The sequence below is a fragment of the Echinops telfairi genome, unplaced genomic scaffold (assembly GCF_000313985.2).
Source record: "Echinops telfairi isolate 266 unplaced genomic scaffold, ASM31398v2 ScPeMD7_1;HRSCAF=3_0, whole genome shotgun sequence".
Lineage (NCBI taxonomy): Eukaryota > Metazoa > Chordata > Mammalia > Afrosoricida > Tenrecidae > Echinops > Echinops telfairi.
Window position 1 is genome coordinate 48,485,596 of NW_022103896.1, and position 23,601 is coordinate 48,509,196.

The 23,601-nt window shown below is 43.1% G+C and overlaps 1 protein-coding gene, 1 non-coding gene and 1 pseudogene across 2 annotated transcripts in view; all 3 read right to left on the reverse strand.

Moving 5' to 3' along the window:
- The window catches only part of NECAB1 (N-terminal EF-hand calcium binding protein 1), a 196,164-nt gene that overhangs the window by 18,657 nt on the left and 153,906 nt on the right, over positions 1-23,601 (reverse strand). Inside the window, exons 7-10 of the mRNA XM_045286921.1 lie at positions 22,288-22,409; positions 18,429-18,505; positions 15,404-15,457; positions 3,731-3,846 (exon numbers count right to left, since the gene is read on the reverse strand). Of these exons, the coding sequence (XP_045142856.1) occupies positions 3,731-3,846; positions 15,404-15,457; positions 18,429-18,505; positions 22,288-22,409 (369 nt within the window). The remainder of the gene's footprint in view (positions 1-3,730; positions 3,847-15,403; positions 15,458-18,428; positions 18,506-22,287; positions 22,410-23,601) is intronic.
- LOC105979246 lies at positions 134-2,926 on the reverse strand (annotated as a pseudogene).
- Positions 10,559-10,668, reverse strand: LOC115868749. Its single transcript, XR_004045750.1, has one exon. It is a non-coding gene; the product is annotated as a U6 spliceosomal RNA (small nuclear RNA).

A 23,601-nucleotide genomic window follows, 5' to 3' on the forward strand; every position in this document is an offset into this window, starting at 1 on the left:
TGTGTGTGTGTGTGTGTTAGAACAAGCTTCTGCTCTGCTCACACTATTTAGAGTGGGTAAGGACCCAGGGAACCTAGGACCCCACACTGTGCTCTCCTGAAAGGTGCTGCCAGCTAAGAGCCAAGAGCAGCTTCTACAGGGCTGTGGCATTTGCTCCACAGTCACCGGAGTGATGTGTCCCCCAGGAGCTCTGGGCCACATGGCCAATGCACGAGATCTGCACAGAGGTTTGCATAAAGACCACGATGTTGGGTGCCTGGATGTCCAGTGTGTGCAGATGTATACATAAGGACACATCCCAGACGTCACAGTAAAATTCACCAGTGGCTCGGTGCAAGGCGGAATGAGGATGACATCAGTTGTCTTGTAGGTACTAACCATTGTGGTCATGGACTGAACTTGGCTGGGCAGGCTGGTTACAGCCACGGAGTAGAAGTTGGAGTTGCTGATTTTCAAAGTGGCTGTGATGGCGAGCATGACAAGGGAGTCCTTTTTATTAAGACTGTCACCACTTTGATGCCATCCTCACCCACAAGGACTGAAAGGGGAAACAGGAAGAAAACGGGCAACCCTGAGGCCAGCAGACAGAGCAAGATCGACAGGCCATGCTGTTGAGTTCTCAGAGCACACGATCTCTGATTCCTGTGTGGAATTAAGTCACCAGCTTCTTGACTTGTTCTGTTGGGATGTAGCCAGTCCCTTGGCACAGGAGGCAGGTGAGGCTATTTTGCCGGGTGAACTCCACGAAGGGAACTGAGTGATCAATAGCCTCTTCCTGCTCTCATGGAGCCCACACATCAGTGGGGTCATCTTCTTTCTTCTGCATGCAGGAGCGGGGATGAGCATGACTGTGATGTAGCAATTTGTGGGAAACAGAAAGATTTCTCCCAAGGCGTCTCCCCCTGAAATATATGTTAGACTTAGGACACTGCTTGCAGCTAATGGTAAATGATTGTCAAGTTACCTCCCTGAAGGCGGTCAGTTGCCAGAATACTGTCTGGTCCCACCACATTTAGGATCCACTCCCTGCTGTTAAGGACAATAGGCTACTTCTCCCTAAAGGCTTGTGGCCATTAGTCTGGTCCCTGTGGATGGGTTTACATCCTACTGATAATGGTTTCTATGGAGATCCAGAGAATAGGTCAAACTGGCACAGTGACATCCACGGTTAGGCTGCCATCCTGAATCTAGGATCCGACCATCTTGTCACATGTATACCCCCAATCCCTCCTCTTCCTATTACATGGATACCCCTAGGTTGTCCCCCTCCCATTACTGTATTACCTATAGCACAACCCTTTCCTGTGATGTATGTCCTCACCTGTAATTAGGGAGCTTGCACATCCCCAGAGAATATAAAAACCTTGGTTAGCAATAAATATCCCTCTCCACGTGGACCACCAAGTGAGGCTGAGGTGAGCATGCTATCGTGAAATGTGTCTGACTCCATTATTTCAATCTTTCTTCTATCTCTCATGCTCTCTATGACTTTACTATAATCTTCATTTATTATCACTGTACACGGGTTTACCGGACCCGTGATGATGTGTTAGGGGTTGGTTAACCCTGACAGCAATTGTGCCATGTCCTCTTCCGCCTTCTGAGTGCCTAGCTCATGGTCCTCCAAGACCGACTCCTTCTGGGAGTAGAAAACCCCATCACTCTAATGCAGAGCACCTGATGGTTGCAGACTGCTGACCTTGCAACACATAGTGACCCTGTGTTTTCAGACGCTGTATAATCTTTATCCCAAGGCTTTTCCTTCATTAGTAAAATCCCATGATTAATTCTAGATTTTTCAGCTGAGGAGGTATTCTGCTGAAGTAGAAATAAGCTGAAATTAATTACTGGGAAGAATACCAAAGTAATTAGAGATGTAAAGTATGTGTTTATAAACACACACACACATGCACCCCTATAAAACAATATTTGGGTAGTATTCTAAAATGCAACTTAAACCAGCACACAGTTTGGGTGGAGAGTTGCTTGTGGAGTTTTGCAGAAGCAGGTAAGTGGGAAGCTGTACTTTGGACTTGGGGCAGGACATGAGTGGAAGTGATCAGAAGCTGAGCATGCATTTCTGGGAGGAAGAATGTCCAGGTCTAATGGACCCGGGTAAGAACAAACAGATCATGCTGGGAAATGAGCATGTTTGGTAAAGTAGGTATTGTTGTCGGAAGGTGCCATTCAGTCGGTGCTGACCAGGAGCGACCTTAAGCACAACAGAAAGACACACTGCCTCATCCTTCACCATCTTCTCAATTGTGCTTGTGCTTGAGACCATGGTTCCAGCCATGGTGTCAGTCCATCGCCTTGAGGGCCTTCCCTTCCTTTGCTGACCCTCTGCTTTACCATAGGTGATGCCCTGTTCCAGGGACTGGTCTCGCCGAACAACATGCCCAAAGTACATGAAGCGAAGTTCAGCCTGCCTTGCTTCGAAGGAGCACTTTGGCCATATTCTTCCAGGACATAGTTGTTTGCCTTTTAGCAGTCCACGGATCTTTCAATATGCTCCTTCAGTACCCCAATCCAAACACATCTTCCTCTTTTTGCTGCCCCTCTATCGGATTAGTACATTTGGTAAAGAGGCAGCAAAAAGAGGAAGCCCCTCCATGAGATGGATTGACACCGTGACTGCAGCTGTGGGCTCCCACGCAGCACATCGGGGAGGATGGCACAGGGCCAGGCAGTGCTTCGTTCCACTCACACACAGTCACTATGAGCTGGAACGGACTCCATGGTACCTAACAACAGCCACAGTAATAAATGCACAATGGTGGGGAGTAACCGATGGGACTGCAGAGTGCTCCAGTGATGGAGAATGAACACCAACATGATAAGGATTCCTGGGATCTGATTTGGATTCCTGCGGTTGATAGGAAAATGTGGTTGTTATTAGCTTGCCATTGAGTCGTGCATGAGGCATGGTGATCGCATGTGTGTGCCTGTTGGCTTTCCAAACCGTGACCTTTCAGAAGCAGATCTCCAGAGCCGTCTTCCAAGGACTCTGGGTGAGTTAGAGCCAAACAGCCTTTTGGCTAGGTGTTGAGCCTGTCACTGCTTTTGCTCTTAGCCCTTGGTAAGAAACCTGTTAGAGAGTTATAGTGGGTTTCTAACTAAGGTTCTTTTTGGACATGTACTTCTGGAAATTTTTTCCTAACCGTTGTTTATCAGCAGACTTGGAGGGAAGGAACATAAGATGAGGAATGGTATGTTTTTGTTGTCTGAAATAACGAGCTGAGTTTGAGTGGCTATGGGAAGAGGAAAGGAAAGAGCTGCTGATTTTTCTCCCACGTTCAAGCTCAGAAATCTGGATTTCAGAGATCTGCGCAAGTCCACGATGGTTGAGATGGTAATGATGCCACAGGGCAGCCAGCCAAGGGAGCAATCAGTGTGAGATGCACCGGTGTCAGGGCCCCATCTACCAGCGATGATTTTAAATCAGTCTGTGGATGTCACAGAGGGAATTCCAATCTAGCAGAAACTCCTTCCTCTCATTCAAATCATTCTCTCCATTCTATGTCCCTCAGTGTCCCTAGTGATGACATTGACAAGCATCTAAGGGCCAAAGGGAAAACATCCAATTGAACAGAGGAAGAGACTGATCAGAATAATTTAACATTAGCATCTCAAATGCCAGTCTTTCAGCACCCCACCCTCATCTAAGATGGGAAGAAATGCCTTCACCCTTTCCCCATCCCATCAGAGAAGCGTGCACAGGGGCACTTACCGCAAACATCCACTTTGGGAGGAAGCACTCTCCACGTAGTGTTTCAGAGCAAGTTGGAATTCCTCCAAGTCCTCTTCTATCACCGACATCTGACGCTGCACAAGCATGATGTGCTGCTGAGGAAGGGGCCAGGGTTAGTGTGCTGGTGGTCAATGGAGCCCGGCATTGGCCAGAGCCTCCACCACCCAGTCCTCCTTCCATATAAGCACATGATTTTCACGGGAAAATATAACAAGATTATGGCCATGGATAATCTAAGTAATAAAATGGAATTGAGCAGTAATATAGGCAGGGTATTTGTCTTGCCTCTAGTAACAATAGCTAAAGGAAGGTGTTTGTTTGTTTGCAGTGAGGTTTCCTCTTTGAAGGTGTGATTCTTTATCAGAATTATCAGGAAGGTTTTAGAATTACAAGATCTTAAAAAAAAATTTTTTTTTCATATTAGAATTTCCAGCAGTAGGGCTTAGGCACTGCTGTTTTTGCAAACCTCCCTAAGTGATAATAATGGGCAGGCAGTATGGCAATCCAGGCCTTGAAGCCATGTACCACATTTTAAAGGGGAGCTGATAGCTCCACTCTGCTGGGTGCCAGGTCCAACTCTGGAACATTTTGTGATCTCCAAAACACTTCGTTGAATACTTTGTCTACAAGTACATAAGACTCATCACACACATGGGGTTTCCCAAATGCGTGTGTTCATCAATGAATTTCCCAAATTACAGAAACCATTATTTACAATATGTCATGTTCAAAACCAGAGCCTGCATTGAATGGATCACATCAGGTTGGATGCCAACTGCTTCCTGTAACAAATCCTATTGCCCATACAGTTTGATGTTGTAGTCTGAAGACTTTCATAAAGAGTTACCTGTAAGCTTTTCATGGATTTGCTATCTTAATATATGACATATTCTCTTCAAGAATTGGGACTGAACCATAAATGTTCAGAAAAACAAATTGAGTACCATTTAGAATATGAGAAATACAACTTGGATGCTATTTCCGAGATCAGTACTGGTAGAACTAGATATACATGAAAATTTTTGTTTGTTGGATATAATTCCAATGAATTTCTCACTTCATGTGTTTAACTACTATTGGTTGAATACCAATTATTTTGTAGGCACTACTTTAGGCATTTTATATTTAACAAACATTCCTGTTTTGGACCAGCTAAATACTAGGAGCTAGGGTTATGCCTATATAGTAATCGATCAAAGCATCCTTAGAAGCAAGGATGGTGAGACTTCGTCTCATGCACTTTGGACATGCTATCAGTAGAGACCAATCGCTGGAAAAGGACATTATGTTTGGTAAAGTAGAGGGCAGTGAAAGGCAGGAAGAACCTCTTTTTAGATGGCAACAAGGTAGACACAGTGGCTGCAATCATGGGCTCACGCAAAAGAATAATTGTGAGGATGGCACAGGACTGCGCAGTGTTTCATTCTGTTTTGCATATGGTCACTGTGAGCAAGAGCCCACTGGAAAGCACCTAACAACAAATTCTGGGTTTATAATAATGCATCAGAACAGACTTCGTGTGCTCATAGTTTTTAGTAAGGAAATAAATCAAACTTTGAGAACTATGTCTAGGACATAATTTGAGGCATGATTACTGGCATTTGAAATGAACTATATGTAAACTGATCACAATTCTATTAAATATTATAGAGAATTGTGTTGCCAGAGACATCTTGAGCCCGGTCTTAAACTCCTTTGATTGTCTAAGTCTTAATATACTATTTAGCAATCCAAACGACTGAGCAGGAAGCAATGCAGACTGTAGTCTCCTGGGAGTGCATTATTCCCCAATAGGCCATTTCAGATGTCGTTTACAGGGTAACGCACCAAGAAGAACCTTTCAAAGGAACAGTGGATAGCAGAAATCAAGGAATTTCCTGTTTTGAAGAAATGATTTATCAGCATCAATTCATCATTGCAATGGACCAGTGAAAGCCGAATATTTCCCATTAGTTCCTTCTCTGAATGACAGTTTTCTTCTTCTTTTTAAAAAATTTAATTGTTTCATTAGGGGCTCATACAACTCTATCACAATCCATACATATATCAATTGTGTAAATTGCATTTGTACATTCATTGCCCTCATCATTCTCAAAACATTTCCTCTCCACTTAAGCCCCCGGCATTAGGTCCTCATTTTTCCCCTCCCTCCCCGCTTCCCCCCCCTCATGAGCCCTTGATAATTTATAAATTATTATTTTGTCATATCTTGCCCAGTCTGACATCTCCCTTCACCCTCTTTTCTGTTGTCTGTTCCCCAGGGAGGAGGTCACATGTAGATCCTTGGAATCGGTTCCCCCTTTCCAACCCTCCAAGTATCACCACTCACATCATTGGTCCTGAAGGGATCATCCACCCTGGATTCCCTGTGTTTCCAGTTCCTATCTGTATCAGTGTACATCTTCTGGTCTAGCCAGATTTGTAAGCTAGAATTGGGATCATGATAGTGGGGAAGGAGGAAGTATTTAGGAACTAAAGGAAAGTTGTATGTTTCATTGTTGCTACATTGCACCCTGACTAGCTCGTCTCCTCCCCGAGATCCTTCTGTAAGGGGATGTCCAGTGGCCTACAAATGAGTTTTGGGTCTCCACTCTGCACTCCCCCCACCCCTCCTTCACAATGATATGATTGCTTGTTTTGGTGATACCTGATACCTGATCCCTTCAACACCTTGTGATCACACAGACTGGTATGTTTCTTCCATGTGGGCTTTGTTGCTTCTGAGCTAGATGGCCTCTTGTTTACCTTCAAGCCTTTAAGGCCCCACACACTATATCTTTTGATAGCCGGGCACCATCAGCTTTCTTCGCCGCATTTGCTTATGCACCCATTTGTGAATGACAGTTTTCAAGGCAGCCATCCCAACCCAGTTTTATCATTGCACACTTAGGGTGTGAGTGTGTGCATAGTGGGATGGGGCAGATAATTTTTTGTTCATAAATTTGCCATACCTCAACAAACTCTATCTTGACCTTGATTAAAGAATTGTGCATACACTAGACTTTAACCACCTGGAGGAGATTTCCGATAGTTTCTTTTGTGAAGGAGTTGGTGTGCATTCTATATATGGAACCCAAATCCAAACCTATTGCCACTTAGTCAATTGGAAGAGGTCAAAAAGGCCCTATAGGGCAAAGAGAATTGCACCTTTTTGGTGCAATTCCATTTCAGAGACTTGAAGTCTTTCTTAGAGAAGATAGACAGGCTCATCTTTCTTCTGAGGATCCACTGGGTTCAAACCAATGGCCTTGCAGCTAGCAGTTCAATAAGTAACCAACTACGTCAACAGAACTTTTCTGATGCGTGGGGGTAGGGGGTGGTAGGGAACCAAATCCACTGAATTTGCCATTGAATCTATTCTGAATCGTAGCAGCCTAAACAGAACTTCTGAGGTCGTGGCTCTTTATAACCCTTCAGAGGGTTAGGAAGGAGGGAGGGATGGAAACAGGAAACAGGGAGGAAGAGGGATGAGTGATGCTGCACTGAGGAAATTACAGTCAAATATGTTGAAGCAAAATGCGTATGAACTGTTGAATGTAAAACTGATGATCTTCCCTGTCGATCACACACACACACACACACACACACACACACTGCTTTTATGAAAACATTCTCTGTTAATGGAAAGAATCTTCCCAGTTGACGGCACTGGGTGCACTGATTCCGAGCGAGTTGCTCCATGCTTGCCTAGGGGGTGAAATGCATACTACAAAAGCTTTGCCCAGCAGAGCTTTTTTCTGTGTGTGTGTGTGTGTGTGTGTGTGTGTGTGTGTGTGTGTGTGTGTACCCCTTGGTATACAAATGTTATCTTGTCTTAGAACTATTAGTATTCAAATCCCAATCAATTTGTAAGAACAGCTTACGGGTTAGCTTTGTTTAGCTCAGTTATTGTGCAGATAAGCCCCCCTGATCATGGCATTTGGTTATTGCTGTTCTTTCGATTAGTAATTCAGGACTTTTTGTTCATGAGGAAGAAGTAATACTGTCAGTTTGACTCTTGATTGAGACAACAGATTTATTCAACAAAGAACATTTTAGCAAAAATGAGGAAAATGTATGTTTTTCTTGTAACATGAGTTAACAAATAAATAGCATTCTGTGTGAGAAACTAAAAAAAAAAATCCTATGGAGCACAATTCTACTCTATGCTGACACACATGGGGCCATGCATCAAAACTGACCCAATGGAAACTTTTTATCATTACTCCACAGTAAGTCTTTTTATCTGAAGGTTGTTCTTATATGATCCAGTAGATCAAACGGGACTTTCTACTCGAGTAGACCGTTACAGTGTCGGAAACTTATCAGGCAGCTCTGCCCTGTCCTACAGGGTCAGTGTCAGTTGGCATCCACTTGAAGACAATGAGCTTGTTTTGCTTGGTTTGGGTTTTGGTGTGAAAGCTGCTGTAGACAACATATCAACAAATGGGTTGTGGCTGCATATAAAAAGGACCTTTATAGACAAATTTGAACAGTGGGCTGTAGTTTTTCCTCCTTTGTGCTAGACGATGAAAGCCCACCTCTTGCAGAACCAAGTCAGTAGATTCATCCCAGTGGAGTCCCCGTACATGAGGGAACGTCCAGTCAAGATCGGCAAGGCTGGCACGCGGCCAACGAGAGATGCCGTAAGGGAGGACAGCCAAGAGCAGAAGAATCACTCCATTGATCCCAATCAGAATTGTCTACCCGCAGAATCATGGCTATTGTTTTAGATGATGGAACTTTAGGTTTGTTATGCAACGATAACTAACGGATTCATCCACACATGGATGAATGTAAATATGACTTGGAAAAATTAAAAACTCTTGGTTCCAAGATTTTACTTGGCAATCCAGACTAAGAGTGTCTTTCCCTCTTCTGCTCAGACATTACACGAAGCTATCAGTTCACAAGCGCCAGATCGTCAGCTTCGAGTGGCTGGCTCCGCTGACAGGTGGAGCATCCAGAATCATGGATATTTAAGGCAGAGTTTTTGAGATGCAAAGAAAACTCTTCTGTTTTCTAGGCTGTCCAGATGAAAACAAGTTATGAGTTTGATGTACTGAGGAGAGGGGAAGCCGCCCTATCATTTTGAAGGCATTTCTACATACAGCTTGGAATGTGACTAGCCAGCCTGAGTGTTTCCTCACGGTAGAAGGCTATAGAGTGCTGTGCTTCTGTGTCTCTGGTGTGGCAGGGCTAGTGTAGCCCTTATTACTTTATGAAAATTTTGTTTTAATGGAATTATAGTATGCTATTTTAATGTATTGGGTTGAGAATGCTGTGTGAGTATGGAGAACCAATCCATGTCTATCGAGTAGTATTTTCCCACTTAGATTAGGTTAGGGTGCCATCTGCTTGGGCACATTTCTTATGTACAGTTGGCTTATTTTAATTCCACAGATATATTTTAAATGCAACATATTTCTGAGTGTTATTTGGCTCTATTTACTACATTGATAATTGTGTTTCAACACATTTCAGAGATATAAGTCTTCCTGAGGTGCTCTCCTTGAATTTCTGTATAACAACTGTCAAGTAGCATTATGTTTTGCTAGTCCCTGATAGACTAGTTGGCAACTGGTCCTCTCCGTTGCACAAACACTTAAGATTGTATGGAAGAATTTATTGGCCTTATAAAATGTAATTTATAGGTTTGGTGAGAGTAGAGAGGCAGTGAATATATTACACATGCAGATTCTAATATGCACTTTAAGTACATGCAAAACAATGTGCTAAAGAAAAGTTCTGAATTTCTTGAAAAGTCGGCAACTCTGCTCAAACCTTGTTGAAAATGATCTTGACTTATACACAAATAAACAACAAGAGCTCCTTCTGAACGGAGAACATATCTGGGAAACTCATCTTTTCCCAGTTGTCTTGTGAGAACCAGTGAGGCAGAGGCTTACAATGGTCCTAAGTAAAAATGATTCAGGTGGGTCAACATAGCAGACCAGGTATATGAGGGGGTGCTCCCAAAACCCCAGAAATTTCCCCCCAAAGTTATACATTTAAATTTTCCCCCCAAAACAACCTATCACCTTCAGAGTACTCTCCATTACACCTAATACATTAGTCAAATCTGCGATTCCATTTTTGGAATCATTTTTCAGACCCATCTGTTTGGATGGCTAACAGTACCTCCCACATTTTTTCCTTCACCTCTTCTATGTTGTCAAATTGCTGTCCTTTCATGTCCTTCTTCATTTGCAGAAAAAAAAAAAAAGGTTGCTGAGTGAGGTCAGATGAATAAGGTGCATGGGGCAAGGCATGCTGTTTTTTGCCCCAAACTGGCTCACTGAGATGGTGGTGTGAGCGGGTGCACTGTTGCAAACCCAGTCCCTCATCTGCCACAGATTAGGCCTTTTTGTCACACACTGTCACACAATCTTTTCAGAACCTCTAAAGAGGAAGTTTGATTAACAGTCTGACAGGTGGAGCAAACTCCAAATGCACTATCTCCCTCATATCACATCTATTTTTGGGGGGGTACCACCTCATATGTGTAATCTTGTTGGACCAATGCCTTTAAAAAATCAGACTGATCTTTATATTTCATATTTAGTACTTGACAGCTGGCAGGTAACCAGTCATCCCTCCAATACTGACATGTCCATGTCTGGACTTGACATCTGGGCTGATCTCGGCTTGTTATGCTCATCTTCCATTTAAGGCAAGATGAAATGATGAAGGCCTCAGGCTGCTAAATCTTCATAATTCCTTGTTATAAATCATTTGAAACAGTTTCTTTCTTTCTTTCTTTTTTAAAAATCACTTTATTGGGGGCTCATACAACTCATCACAATCCATTGTGTCAAGCACATTTGTACATTTGTTGCCATCATCATTCTCAAAACATTTTCTTCCCTTGTGCAGGGGCCATGCTAATCTTCTTTGTATCATCCCAATTTTAGTATATGTGCTGCCGAAGTGAGCACAAAACATTTTCTTTCTACTTGAGCCCTTGGTATCAGCTCATATGGAGTATTTCTTAATCCTGTGTAGCCCCCTCTTTGTAGCACTGTTGTAATAATTATTGTAACCCGAGTTAGAACAATTCAACATATTAAAATATAGACAAATAGTATTTGAAAAAAATCCTACCTATTCTCTCTGGCTTCAGTTGAAAGACTTGAGCCTCCTGGAAGTCTTCCTCCAAAAAAACCAAACAAAGTCACTGCCGTGGAGTCAGTGCTGACTCACAGAGACCCACTGCGCATTTCCAAGCCTGTAGCTGTGCACCGGGGTAGACTGCCCAGTCTTTCTCCCAAGGAACTGCTGGTGGTTTCAGACTGCCGACCATGCAGATCAGAGCCCAATACATAACCACTAAACCACCAACACACCTGGCAGTCTTCCTGGGTTCCCTAAATTAGGTTCTATGTCCTCACCTGTATTTTCACCCTCATCACATGACCCTTCTAGACCCTTGTTTAATTGCCTGTATTTTCTCCGAGCCGTCATCCTCGCCATTTTATCTCCATCTCCTCTTTCAGGTTGTGGCCCACAGTAGGTGATCAAGAGTTATCATAAAACAAACAAATGGAAAACGGGTCTGATTTTAGTCACTGGCTATATGTTAATGTTGTTTAGTAAAAGTTATGTATACGCTACTTATTCCAGGGAAGGATTTGAGATAGCTCTGCAAATTTTAGGTGCTACACAATTGCTAGAGGTTCTTTATTTTAACTCCTTCATCCTGTCCTGTCTTTTCTTTCCTTTTTTACTAGATTTATGGTCTTAAACAGGTACCTTAATTGGTGTCATTTCAAGGCTATAGATACATAAAATTGGAGTAGTGGGATTTATATGGTAGAGTTAGAGGGAGTCGTGGGATTTATATAGTAGAGTTAGAGGGGATAAATGGAAAAATGTATGTAAAGGTCTTGCTTCATGACAGGTATTCAATTAAAATTACTTCTTTTACTCGAGTCTAGGGGAAAGTATATTTAAAAAAGAAACCACATTTGAGACTCCTCATTATGTAAGGGTGCCATGGCCCAGAAAAATCTAGAGATGGCAGCTGACAGGTTCAGGACTTTTGCTGTGCTTAAATAAGCCTCCCAGGCAACCTGCTCTGTTCCGATGATAAGAAACCAGATGAAGGGAATAATCTTTTCGCCCACAGTCAAGCTCACCGGCAAGGAAAAGCTCATACTTTAGTGTCCACTGAAGCCAGCCAACACTTGGGTTGGAAATACCGCAGCACGGTGAGGAGTGTGAGTCTGGCATCAAGCTTCCAGCTTCTGTGCTTTAATGTCTTCATCTGCCAGAGGGAGCTGGTGATTGCACCAGCTCGGGGGCTACTGTGAGGATCAAATGAGCTTGACTGTGTGTGCTTAGTCCACACTCCATGCTCAGGAAATAACAGCTTTTAACAAACAAAAGAAAAGAAACATGTATTCTCTGCTTTCAGATGTACTGAGCATCCACTAATGGAACTGAGAAAGGGAAAACAGTTCTCCCATCAATGAATTCTGAAACTGGTTTTGGTCTCCCAGGTAAACCACTGACCACCTGCTACTCCGCCCATGTCAGGGAAGTGGTTTGTGCTAACTCATCAGGATCCCGGAATTTTAAAGTAGTAAATTTCGGTGGGACGTTTTTCAGGAGCTAGCTTACATGGGTGTCAACTATGAAATAGCAACAGAACAATGTTCTGGTCATTCTGAATGTTGGGGCTGTGATAGGAGGGTTTTGCGTCAACTTGGGTGGGCTAGGGTGCCCAGGGTTGACTGGGTCTCATGTGAAGACACAGGAATATCTCGTGATGGGTGTTCCTCAGAGGTATGGCTCACTTTCAGTATAAGTGGGTGATGCCCTGGAAGAACTTGCTTGATTTTTGCAGGATCTGGATCCTCCAGCTGGCCTCCAGCTGTATTGCCTTCTGCACTGCTCGTCGATCAACAGCAGCCTGCCATCTGACCTGCTGAAGAGCCGACCTTGGATCCATCTGCCTCGGTAGCCAGAAGCCTGATGTCTGACCTGCCCATCTTGGGTTTAGCAGCCCCAGCAGTTATGTTAATCAAGAGATTAACTTTAGTCTGACATTTGACCCACAGACCTGGAATGCATCCACCTGTACAACTGGGTGAACCAAACCCAAACCAAAAGCACTGTCCTTGAGTTGACACTGACTCATAGCCGCCTCCTGTGGGTTGCCGAGGCTGGAACTGTTCATGGGGTACAACGCCCAGTCTTTCTCCCGAGGAGCTGCTGCTGGTTTTGAACCTGGTGGTTCACAGTCCAATGTGTAACCACTGTACTGCCAGGGCTCCCACACCTGTGTGAGCTACTGCCTTCAAAGAAACCTCGATGTGTGTGTGTGTGTGTATGTGTGTGTGTGTAAATTTCTCCAGAGAACTCAACCCTGAGACATTAAATTTTACAGGCATGTATGTATTGCTACTAGTGGGAAAAAATATAACTTTCAATTGTATTAAAATTTTTATTAGTATATCTACCAACACAAGAGTCCAAATTGCTACTATATGCTGATTCCAAGGAAACATTGTTATTTTACTTTCACTCATAGTTGGAGACACTTAAGGACTATAATTTTATTTTTTGTGCTTTAAAATGACACTGAGCACTTCAGCAGCTTACCCGCTCCTAGCAAAGCACTTCAACATGTCACTGAATCAGTAATTTGCATGTGTTGATCTATTCACATGGACATTGGTCACTCTTCCTTCTCAGGAACCAGAACATGGAAACCGCTGTCAGCTTTCATAAGTAATCCTTGGATGGTTTTTCTCACTCATAGCTAGGGGAGGATAATCATCTCACACTAGGAAATTATTTAAGGACAGACAACAGGCTTTCACAGTATTAGAGAAGTTAGGGTCATTGTGCAATCTTCCCATTCGTACACATTTAGGAGATGACACGGTACAAGACGGCAGGACATGTGCTGCACAACTGCCACCCCGCCCCCCCGCACCTTCCCACCCAAATCCATCACTCTAATGCTCTGGGATTCTGAGGATTTAACACAGATCATAGCCCCATTTTTAAAAAGAAATAAAAGCACTGAACATGTAGAGAAAATATGGCTTTCTTCAAGAGAAGCTATTCATTTATACAAAATTCTAATCCGAACAGCCCTGACTAAGCTTTTTGAAGCATCCCTCAACATTTCTTCTCTTAAGACTCCTTTGTGCTAAGAGGTTGGATGGGTGGGCAGGGTCCTGACACAAAGGGTAGGTCTCCCTCTCATGTAGTCAGTGTCTATGGAATAAATACTCAACACAGAAACGAAAGGTACTTCCTAATTTTGCTTCATGTCAATGTGACTAATATCCCACAACCTATAAAACAAATATGTGATTCATTTAAGGTATATTTCAAAAAGTGAGTTTCTGTCAATGATTAAGTTTTTTTTTCATGTAAATTCACACTCAACATAATTGCAAACATTCAATTTCCCTAAACAGAAAACACTATATATGTGTGTGTGTGTATATATGTATATATATTTTTTTTCTTCAAAAGAAGGTAAGATAATAAAGCATGTAGTATTTTTCCAGTAGTCTTGTTTCCCTCACCACTAAGTTCATTCTGCTGCATCTTAATGCTCCTATTAGGACCACTCTGTCCATCTGCCTTTCAATCTCGACAGCAGCACCACTCTGGGTGAACTTCTTCCCCCAGGAATATAAATGTTCTCTCTTCTCCAGGCATCAATTTATTCCTTGAAAAAAAAAAAAAGCGGAGGTGGGGTGGGGTGGGGCAGGGGGACTTGGGCATGTACCATGTGCTTTGCTCTGGGCTACATGCTAGGACCACAATAATGAATAGGGCATGGTCTTATCTCTGATGTAACCCTCGGCTGAAAGGGGCTACAAATGTGTCTATATTATGTTTTGAACGTTGCCCTTCTCTGCCAGTCATCATGTAATGATTGTAAAATTTATTCATTTATGCACGCGGCAACTTTTCTCTTTCCCCCCCCCGTACTATTTTTTCTCCCTTCAGCATTTTTAACTTTCAAATTTTCACATTGTTTAAAACAAAAAACTCCTTGCACAACTGCTACATTCACAGAAAGTTATACCTCAGGTTAGATGCTATAGTTTGAGAAAAATTTGGAGACTTTTTTCTGAGTCTTTAAAGCACAAAGTCTTTAAAGACTTTTTTCTGAGTCTTTTAAGGGGGTAGCCCTTAAAAACTGGAATTGTGCTGCACGGAGCAGATGAGCAACTTGCTCTGAGTTAGTGCACCCAGTGGCATCGCCTGGGAAGGGTCTCTCTTGTCACAGTGACTTTTTTCATAAAAGCAGTTTCACTTGAATCTCGTGTTTTGTGATGGCAGATTTAAGAGAACAGTGTGTGGCTGTGACATCTTGTTTCCTGCTTGGTAAAAATGCGGCAGAAACTGTGTGATGTTGATCACAGCGTACAAGGACAGCGCTGTGGGGAAAAACTCTCGTGTACAGTGGTGTGGTTTACTCATTTCAAACAACGTGAAATGTTGATTGATGCCAGGTCTCGTTGTGGATGTCCGTCAACTTTCCAAACGGACGAAAAACACTACCTAGCCATGCACACATGAATCCTGTCTATGTCTTGCTCATTTTTTTCTATTTTGAATTTCAATAGTAATTAGTGTGAAGAACTGAAACCAGGCATTGAAAGTGTCTTTTGAAAATTTTCATCGTGAAAAAGTACTTACAGATTTCGTGTTTCCTTCAATAACTTCTTCTTCCAGTGGCTCCAGTCTGAGATCCTTAGTTTAGAAGAAATGGGAAGGGGGTCCAGAAATGAGCAAAACAAAAGCAACACTGTGGATTTGAGTGCTACCTCTTTTAAGACTAATTCTGAACCAAAAAATCCTCATGATTCAAAAGAAGGTACAATCATCAGATTCCCCACCTCTTGCCCCTGCACTGTCCTTATCCTGGAAGATTCTTTGTGCCCACTGATCAGTTGCAATGAGCCAGTTCATATATGTTTTCTTTGTTATTGCATTACATTTACTTCATCGGTGCTATTAAAAGCAGGAAGAGCAGAGAGATAAGAGACTCATATTAAAACAGAGAGGGGAAGGATCCAAAAACCAACTAAACTCACTGCCGTTGAGTTGATTCTGACTCAGCAACCCTCTAGGACAGGGTAGAACTGCCCCTGCAGGTTTCTCAGGCTGTCTGTAACTTAGGGGAGCAGACAAGCTCAGCTCTCTTCTCCAGAGCGACTGGTGAGTTCGGGCTCCCTAACCACCAAGCCACCAGTACTCCTGTGACGGAGAAGACAGGGAGGTTGGCATGAAAGTGAGAAAGAACAAGTAGACCCATTGGCTGCTTTCTTTTACCGTGACTACTGCAGCAATTCTCCATGTTTGGGGAGATTGTGGTCGCGCTAGGTACTAGGGCTATGATGGGCTGCAAAAAGAAAATGAAGCAGAGAGTTCATGAAAGCACCATTCGCTATATTCACGAAATAGGAAAAACTCAAAAATAGATCCTAAAGCCTTCGGCGAAGAGCAACAGAGCATTCTAATGCCCCCAGTGAAGGCAATGTGCCATCTCCGAGGACTCCTAGCGCTTCTGCTATCTGAGGATTGTGCACCACACTTCCTGCCAGTACGTAAGAAATAAATTGAAAGTTGGAGAAATCCAGACATTCTGAAATAACTTCTAGCTGCGAATAGCAGCTAGACGTAGCTCTACTGTGCTGCTCTCCTGGGGTGGACCTTGAGGCAAGTTATTGAACGACTCTGGACTCGATTTACTGTTCTCACTGCTGTAAGCTCCCTATTGCTGGTGCCTTTCAGTCTTGCACACATCAGCTCAAAGATCACTGCCTTATAGAACCATTCTAAAGAGATCTTTCCAGAGCAATGACCTACTCTCCACACCCCCGTCTCTATGATGTAACTCTACTTGTTCTTCACAACAGTTTTCACTATGAAGTCACCTTCTCTTAATGGATTAAAAACGTTATTTTGTCTGTCTTCCCAGAAACCAACTACTGTATTCTCATTGTGAATACCACCTGCCAGACTAGTACCTGGAATGCAGTAGGTGCTCACGAAACGCTAGTAGAATAAATAGGTGAGTGAATGAATGTTCCATGTCAACGATACGTTTTCTATGGAGGTATATGATATAGAGATGAACTGCGTTAAAAAGCACTCTAGAGATCAAACTGCAACAACAGAATATGCTTGACTGCCCCTTCTTTGACACCAACGCAGGTACACTTTTAGGCCTATTGCTTCTGATCGAAGGTGAAACAAAAATAAAATAAACGGTGTACACGCGACATCCTTAAATGCATCCTTTGGAGGAACCTGATGACACACCGTGGGTGGCGTGAAAAAAGAAGAGGTTTTTGATACTGTTGGTATTAGTTTTGTTTTAAGCATTAAAGTCTTTTCTGCGGAGTTCAAGGAAAGTTTGATCTAGAACCCCAGCTAAAGAGGAAAAGAAGAAATGCCTAAAGAAAGTTGTAGAAATTGCAAAGGTCACCCCCTCAGGGGTGGTACAGGGCTTTGGTTTTCAGGACAGCCATAAATACTGAGTGGAGAGAACAACTCCAAGGCTAAGCACTGTAGGAGACCAGGTAGTCAGCAGTGAGGTGCATGCACTGTCTGGTAATTGGGTAGTTTTTCCTCTGGAACACCAATTCAGCCCAGTACCGAATAAGTTGTCAAAGAAAATGGTACTTGCACTCTTTCCTATTCATTTAGCCCAACCATGCTGAGCCCCACACAGCTGGAGCCTGCGCTGAAAACCATCACAATGTACTTTCAGCAAATCTCTGAGAAGTTGTCCTCAAAGGAAGCCCCTTCATAGGAAGGGAGTCGAGGAAAGAAAAGAGACACCATGATGTGTTACTTGATGTTAAGTTGGAAAAAAGCTTTGACCCATTCTTTTAAAAATAACGACATACATTTAAGGCACCAAATAAAGATATGTCTGCAAAGAGCATCAAAACCACGTTTGAAAGCAGTTGAATCCATATTTATTTAATGATGGAATTTCTGGGTTTTAACAAAGGCCAGCTTTCAAATAGATTTGGATTTCAAGGTCTTCCAAGACTGAAAATGTAATTCCCGTTGTCACACGTTTACTGGTGTCAGCTTACAGGCCAGTGAATAAACTAAGAAAGGAGGACAGATGATTTCCAGCGAGCTGAGCTCTCAGATTGTGGCCGACATAACTTTTGGGAATGGAGACTGGAGGGGACCTGGAGCTCACCACGGGTTGCCTCCTGTGAACTTGGCTCTTGTCTCTAGAGACGCTCCTTCTCAGACACCTTACCCATGCTCAGGGTTTAAGGTTTCCCCTTTGTGGAGCAAGACCTTAATTGGTTGGTCCGGCATCTCTCCTAGTAACATCTGATTGGATATTTCTGGTCCTATTTCACTTTGAAACTGACTGAGACATCTAAAACACCAGTTCATTTTCTCACCTCTCTTCAAAAATGATCTCTCACTTGTCTCTCCCTTTTCTGTCAGGAGGGTCAGTCTCCCCTCCAAGCTCAAAGCATTAGACTCCTTTCTGGTTTCCCCTGTTCTTTGTCCACTATCCCAATCCAGTGGTCCTGGGAATTTCCATGTCCCATCTTTTCAAAGCTTTCGTTATCAATCCCTGCTGAGCCGGCACTATGTCCACGAACAGCCATGGATATTGGGACAAAGAGAAATAGAGGGCCAGAAACTCTTTAAAAAATTGCTATGAAAAGGAAGCACGCACCTTCTTTTCCAGTCTATCAATTAATTTCTGCAGTCTATTTATCTGGGTCATCCACGGGCTGTCTTCTTCTAAGATACCTTGTGGGAGAGAAATCATGGGGGAATGTGTTACCTCACGGTACAGCAGACACGCTCGGTTATCTCAGAGGGGAACATTTCCTTCTACCCCCCAAGGAAAAACAGTGTCACTGTCTAGTCAACATATTTAAATAAAAATGCCTTCACACGAATACATTTCTGAGTATTGGTTTCCATAGACCCATATATCCCAGCAGGTTCATTTTCACCAGCCCGTGTTATATGCTGCTGTCAGTCCTAGCCTTTGATATTCAGAAGAACCCATCCTGCTGAGCCATTTTCACAACCCTTGAGGTGGTTGATTTTTCGTTTGAAAAAGGAGCGCTTCAATCAATAATGCAACATTTACTTCCTGTGCAGTGGCAGGAGCCTGTGAGATTGCAGCTCTGCTCAGAGTCAAGTATAAAGTGGTACAGTCAAAAAGAGGCCCGGGGGAAGAGAGCTGGTGTCTCACTTCTTAAGGATTCGCCTGAGTTCACAGAGACGTCATGGTTATGGCTGGCTGTTACGAAAGCTGGTGGCTCTAGACTAGGGCCTGCTGGTCCTGGTCAAAGTACTAGACTTCTCTGACCTGTGTTCTTATTTGTAAAGGGAATCATAACAGCTCCAGCTCCGGAGCATCAGTGTGAGGATGAAAAGTATATTACATAGAGGGAGCCCCCATGATGCAAGGATTAAGTTCTCAGTTGCTAAGTGAAAAGTTGGTGGTTTGACCTCCACGCAGCTGCTCCGTGGGAGAAAAGACAAGAGCTCTGTTTCGGGAACGATTACAGCTGAGCAAACCCGAGGGAGCAGTTCTTCTCGCTTAGACATGAGTACTAGCAGTTGGAATCAACTGGCTGGCATATAACACTGAACAAAAGGGCTTCAAAAAGTTCATGGAAAACTTGCTGATCTCATTTCTTTAAAAAAAAATCATTTTATTAGGGGCTCATACAACTCTTATCAAAATCCCTACATACATCAATTGTGTAAAGCACATATGTACATACAATACCCTCATCATTCTCAAAACATTTCCTCTCCACTTAAGCCCCTGGCATCAGGTCCTCATTTTTCCCCTCCCTCCCCACTCCCCACTCCCTCATGAACCTTTGATAATTTATAAGTTATTATTTTTTCATATCTTGTCCTGTCTGACGTCTCCCTTCACCCACTTTTCTGTTGTCCGTCCCCCAGGGAGGAGGTCACATGTAGATCCTTGTAATCAGTTCCCCCTTTCCAACCCACCTTCCCTCTCCCTCCCAGTATTGCCACTCACACCACTGGTCCTGAAGGGATCATCCACCCTGGATTCCCTGTGTTTCCAGTTCCTATCTGTACCAGTGTACATCCTCTGGTCTAGCCCGACTTGCAAGGTAGAATTCGGATCATGATAGTGGGGGGGGAGGAAGCATTTAGGAACTAGAGGAAAGTTGTGTTTTTCTTCGTTGCTACGTCACTCCCTGAGATGATCTCATTTCTAGTTTGATTATGAACATTTTAAAACACCCCCCATCTATTTATCAAACAAATATATAAATTAAATGAGAATGTCACCATGAGTAAAATCATAATCTTACCTATAGAAATGTTGTGCCCACAGAAACAAACTCACTACCACCGAGTCAATTTCTCCTCATAGCGATACTAGAGGGGAGGGTCAGACTCTCCTGAGGGTGGGGTTTCGAACTGCTGATCTGGGGTTAGCAGCCAAATGGTTAGCAACCACTACACCACCAGGGCTCTTCAGTTGTGCCTGGCAGCCTATTAAACACTATATAAATTCTGCTGCTATGACTGTCACTGTCATTAATATTATGATGCAAAGGCACATACAGAAGAGCTGGGGCTAAGCACTCCAGCAACATCCTGGCATCTTTGAGTATCCTCACTGCTGCTGACCAAAATGCTTTCATGGGTACTTGCTGAAATAATATGAGTCATTATTTCTGGATAAAGGAATGTAATTGAATTCAAGACTACAAAGTCTTGCTTCACCTGCCAGTACAACAAAGGCAAAACTTAAATAGCAAGGAGTGGTGCTTTACATCAGAATTCAATTCTCCATCTGCTCTTTGGGGCAAGCACAACCAGATGAATTATGATGTACACAGCCCCAAAGAGTGATTGAAAAACAGACAGGGTGGTTTGAGGAAAATATCTTCCAAGGCCTGGTAGTTCCAGACTTAGGTTGTTTTGAGTTCTCACAACCCACACCCAAGGACTGTGTTTGTTGGCTTTTTAAAAACATCTTATTGTTAGGAAGATGAACTACATGCGAGATTGCAGTGTGTCATTTGGTGATATTACATGTAACGTTCTTTACCCCCAATGCCAAATAAAGATGGGATTTCAAAAGATACTGATAACCAGAGTTAATGATAGTGAAAACTGAAAAATCGGAATGCAACCCTGTTGTGAGTCGAGGACCACCTGCATAAACAAATGTATATGTAGTTTTTAAATTCACAGATAAGTGAACACGTTTTCATGCTGAAGTGTTCCTTAAAAGACTCAGGTAGCTGTCACATTACCGTCTTTGGAAAGCAGTGTTGGATTGAATGTCGCTTCGTAATGGTTCGAGTGGAAAGAACACTCTAGATTTTGCTCCAGGGCCCTCATGTTGTCATCTTCAAGCGACATGTGACAGAGTGTATTATTGGTCTCAATTCTCAAATTTGTTCCTGTTATAGGACAAACGTGTGCACCCTTTTCTCCGTGACTCTGTAGGTAGCTCCTACTACAAAGGTTAGAGTACATTTTCCAGTTCTTACTGGGGGTGGTCATGCGACTCATGCGACCTTTGAAAAGTCAGCAGAGGAGATGCTTTGTACACCACGGTTTTAGATGTACTTGTGTGACTTGGCTTGTGCTTCCACCAGGAGGAGGGATCCCGCCATGGGAGCAAATCTGAGCCCATTCAACTGCCTCCTGAAGTCAAGCCCAGCAGAGCTCACCCCATCGCCATCCAGCACAGACCGCGAGAATGACAAACTACTTGCTTTTGTAAGCCTGTGAGATCTGAGATTATGTGTCTCGCAATAAAAATGACCTGGTAGTGAGGCCAAATCTCTGCTCTGACCTTCAGTGGGACACTAACATGTATGTTAACATGTTGCGATAACATAAGACCATGTTCAAGAAAACACTCTGAGATCTTTCAAGTTCTGTCTGTGTAAATACAGTGCAGAGTTAGGACTTCCATATTCTCAGATTTAAAGATTGTATTTACTAATCTTTAGTCAGGCATTTCAGTGGCAAATTTTCACAGGTTCCCACCACATCAAAGATTCTACTTCTAGGTATTGCTGGCTTCTGTCTCTCCCCCAAGCAACTGCCCACCCTCCTCCTCTAGACCTAAAGCCTCCTTTCAAATGCACAGTCTCTGACAGCGAGGAAGCACCCCATACGAAAGGTAAACACAGGCTTACTTGTGCTTAGTTCCCACTCTGTAGAGAACAATTTCACGTTATAGTGAAAGTGAGTATGCAGGTAAGCACAAGTCAATCCCTGCTTACTTTTCTCCTTGTGTTCTTCACCACCGAAGAAGGGCTGCCTTTCAGGTACTTCCTTTTCATCCTGCACAAGGGCAAGCGTTCTGAAAGGACTCGTGTTTAGATTAATACCCGAGCCTCTGTACCGCACCAGTCTCAGCACAATTGACTGCATTCCATGACTCTTAGTGCTCTCCATGCTGTGCTTTGTTTTGCTGCTGCTGCTGGATTTCAATAAGTCAAGGGAATCATACAAATGGAGTAGACATTGACATTGAAGAAGAAAAACAAGGACACCTGCATTACCCGAAGTGCCGACATTAAACTGAGGGCTGTTGGGAGAGAAGCTGTTGTGTCTCTGGACTCGGCGGCTTGATCGCTTTCCGGGCCACGGAATAGACAGGACTTCTGGCTTGACTGGCCCTGGCCTTGAACAACGGAGACAACATTTAATCAGTGTCAGTCTCTGGCCTTAGGGGACAGCTTTTCAAACATCAGTCACAAATATTTTCCAGTGCGGTGAAATGAAAGCCTACAAGAGCTATTGCTTGTAAACCTGCCCCAGAGAGCTGGGTGAGTTTGAAACTATGTGAACACAAGGGAGATTTTCAGAATAAAAACTGCCTCGCAGCCTATAATTGAAGAGAAACCATTTTCTTTTTCATCGGCTTTGATGATCTATGGCAACACATTTATGTGTCTGTCTCTGTTGTAATGTGTTTAGTTTGAGATCACCTATGAAATTCTCTTCTTATTCCATTTTTAAATTCACTTGTAGAAATCAATGCTATCTGTTCATTTATGCCCATTCAAATGTGCATCCATTGTTAATTCTATACAGCTACTTCAAAGTCCAAGTGGTCCTCATGCCACGTCTCCCTTCTTCCTTTCACAGGACACTCAAAATAAATGTTAAGCTTTGGGTGAAAGTGGACGCAGCACATTAGGTCCCCGCTTAACAATGGATACACCGATTGGTCAGTGACATAGGCTGCATTTTTCACAATGTGTCAGGATTCTCATTGCTCTGGCTAGTCCACTTCCAGGGATCTAGTTTCCTTGCCCCTCTGCCCTCCATCTTCACTGGAGGGTAGTTGTTGACAGTTTGGCCTCACTGGGATCACTCATTAGAGGTATGCAGTGCTCACTGACAGGATCCTTTATTGTACGAGCCAATCGATTTCAGCTGAAAAGTGACCTTTGGGGATAGTTTCAGTTTAAGGTTTAAAGAGTACTGCAAGGCGATTCTCTAGTCTCAACCAGTCCAGTAGATCTAGACTTTTTAAGAACTTGAGTAGATGAAGGCTGATAGTGGGACAAGAGGAAAGTAAAAGGAAATAGAGGAAAGAACTAGGAGGCAAAGGACATTTATAGAGGTCTAAATACAGGCACATGCATATGCAAATATATTTATATATAACGAGGAGGAAATAAATCTATGTTCATATATTTATAGGTTTAGTATTAAGGTAGCAGATGGACATTGGGCGTCTACTTAAGTACTCCCTTAATGCAAGAACACTTTGTTCTATTAAACTGGCATTCCATGATGCTCACCTTCCCGACACAATCGCTGAAGGCAAATGGGTGCATAAGCAAATGTGGTGAAGAAAGCTGATG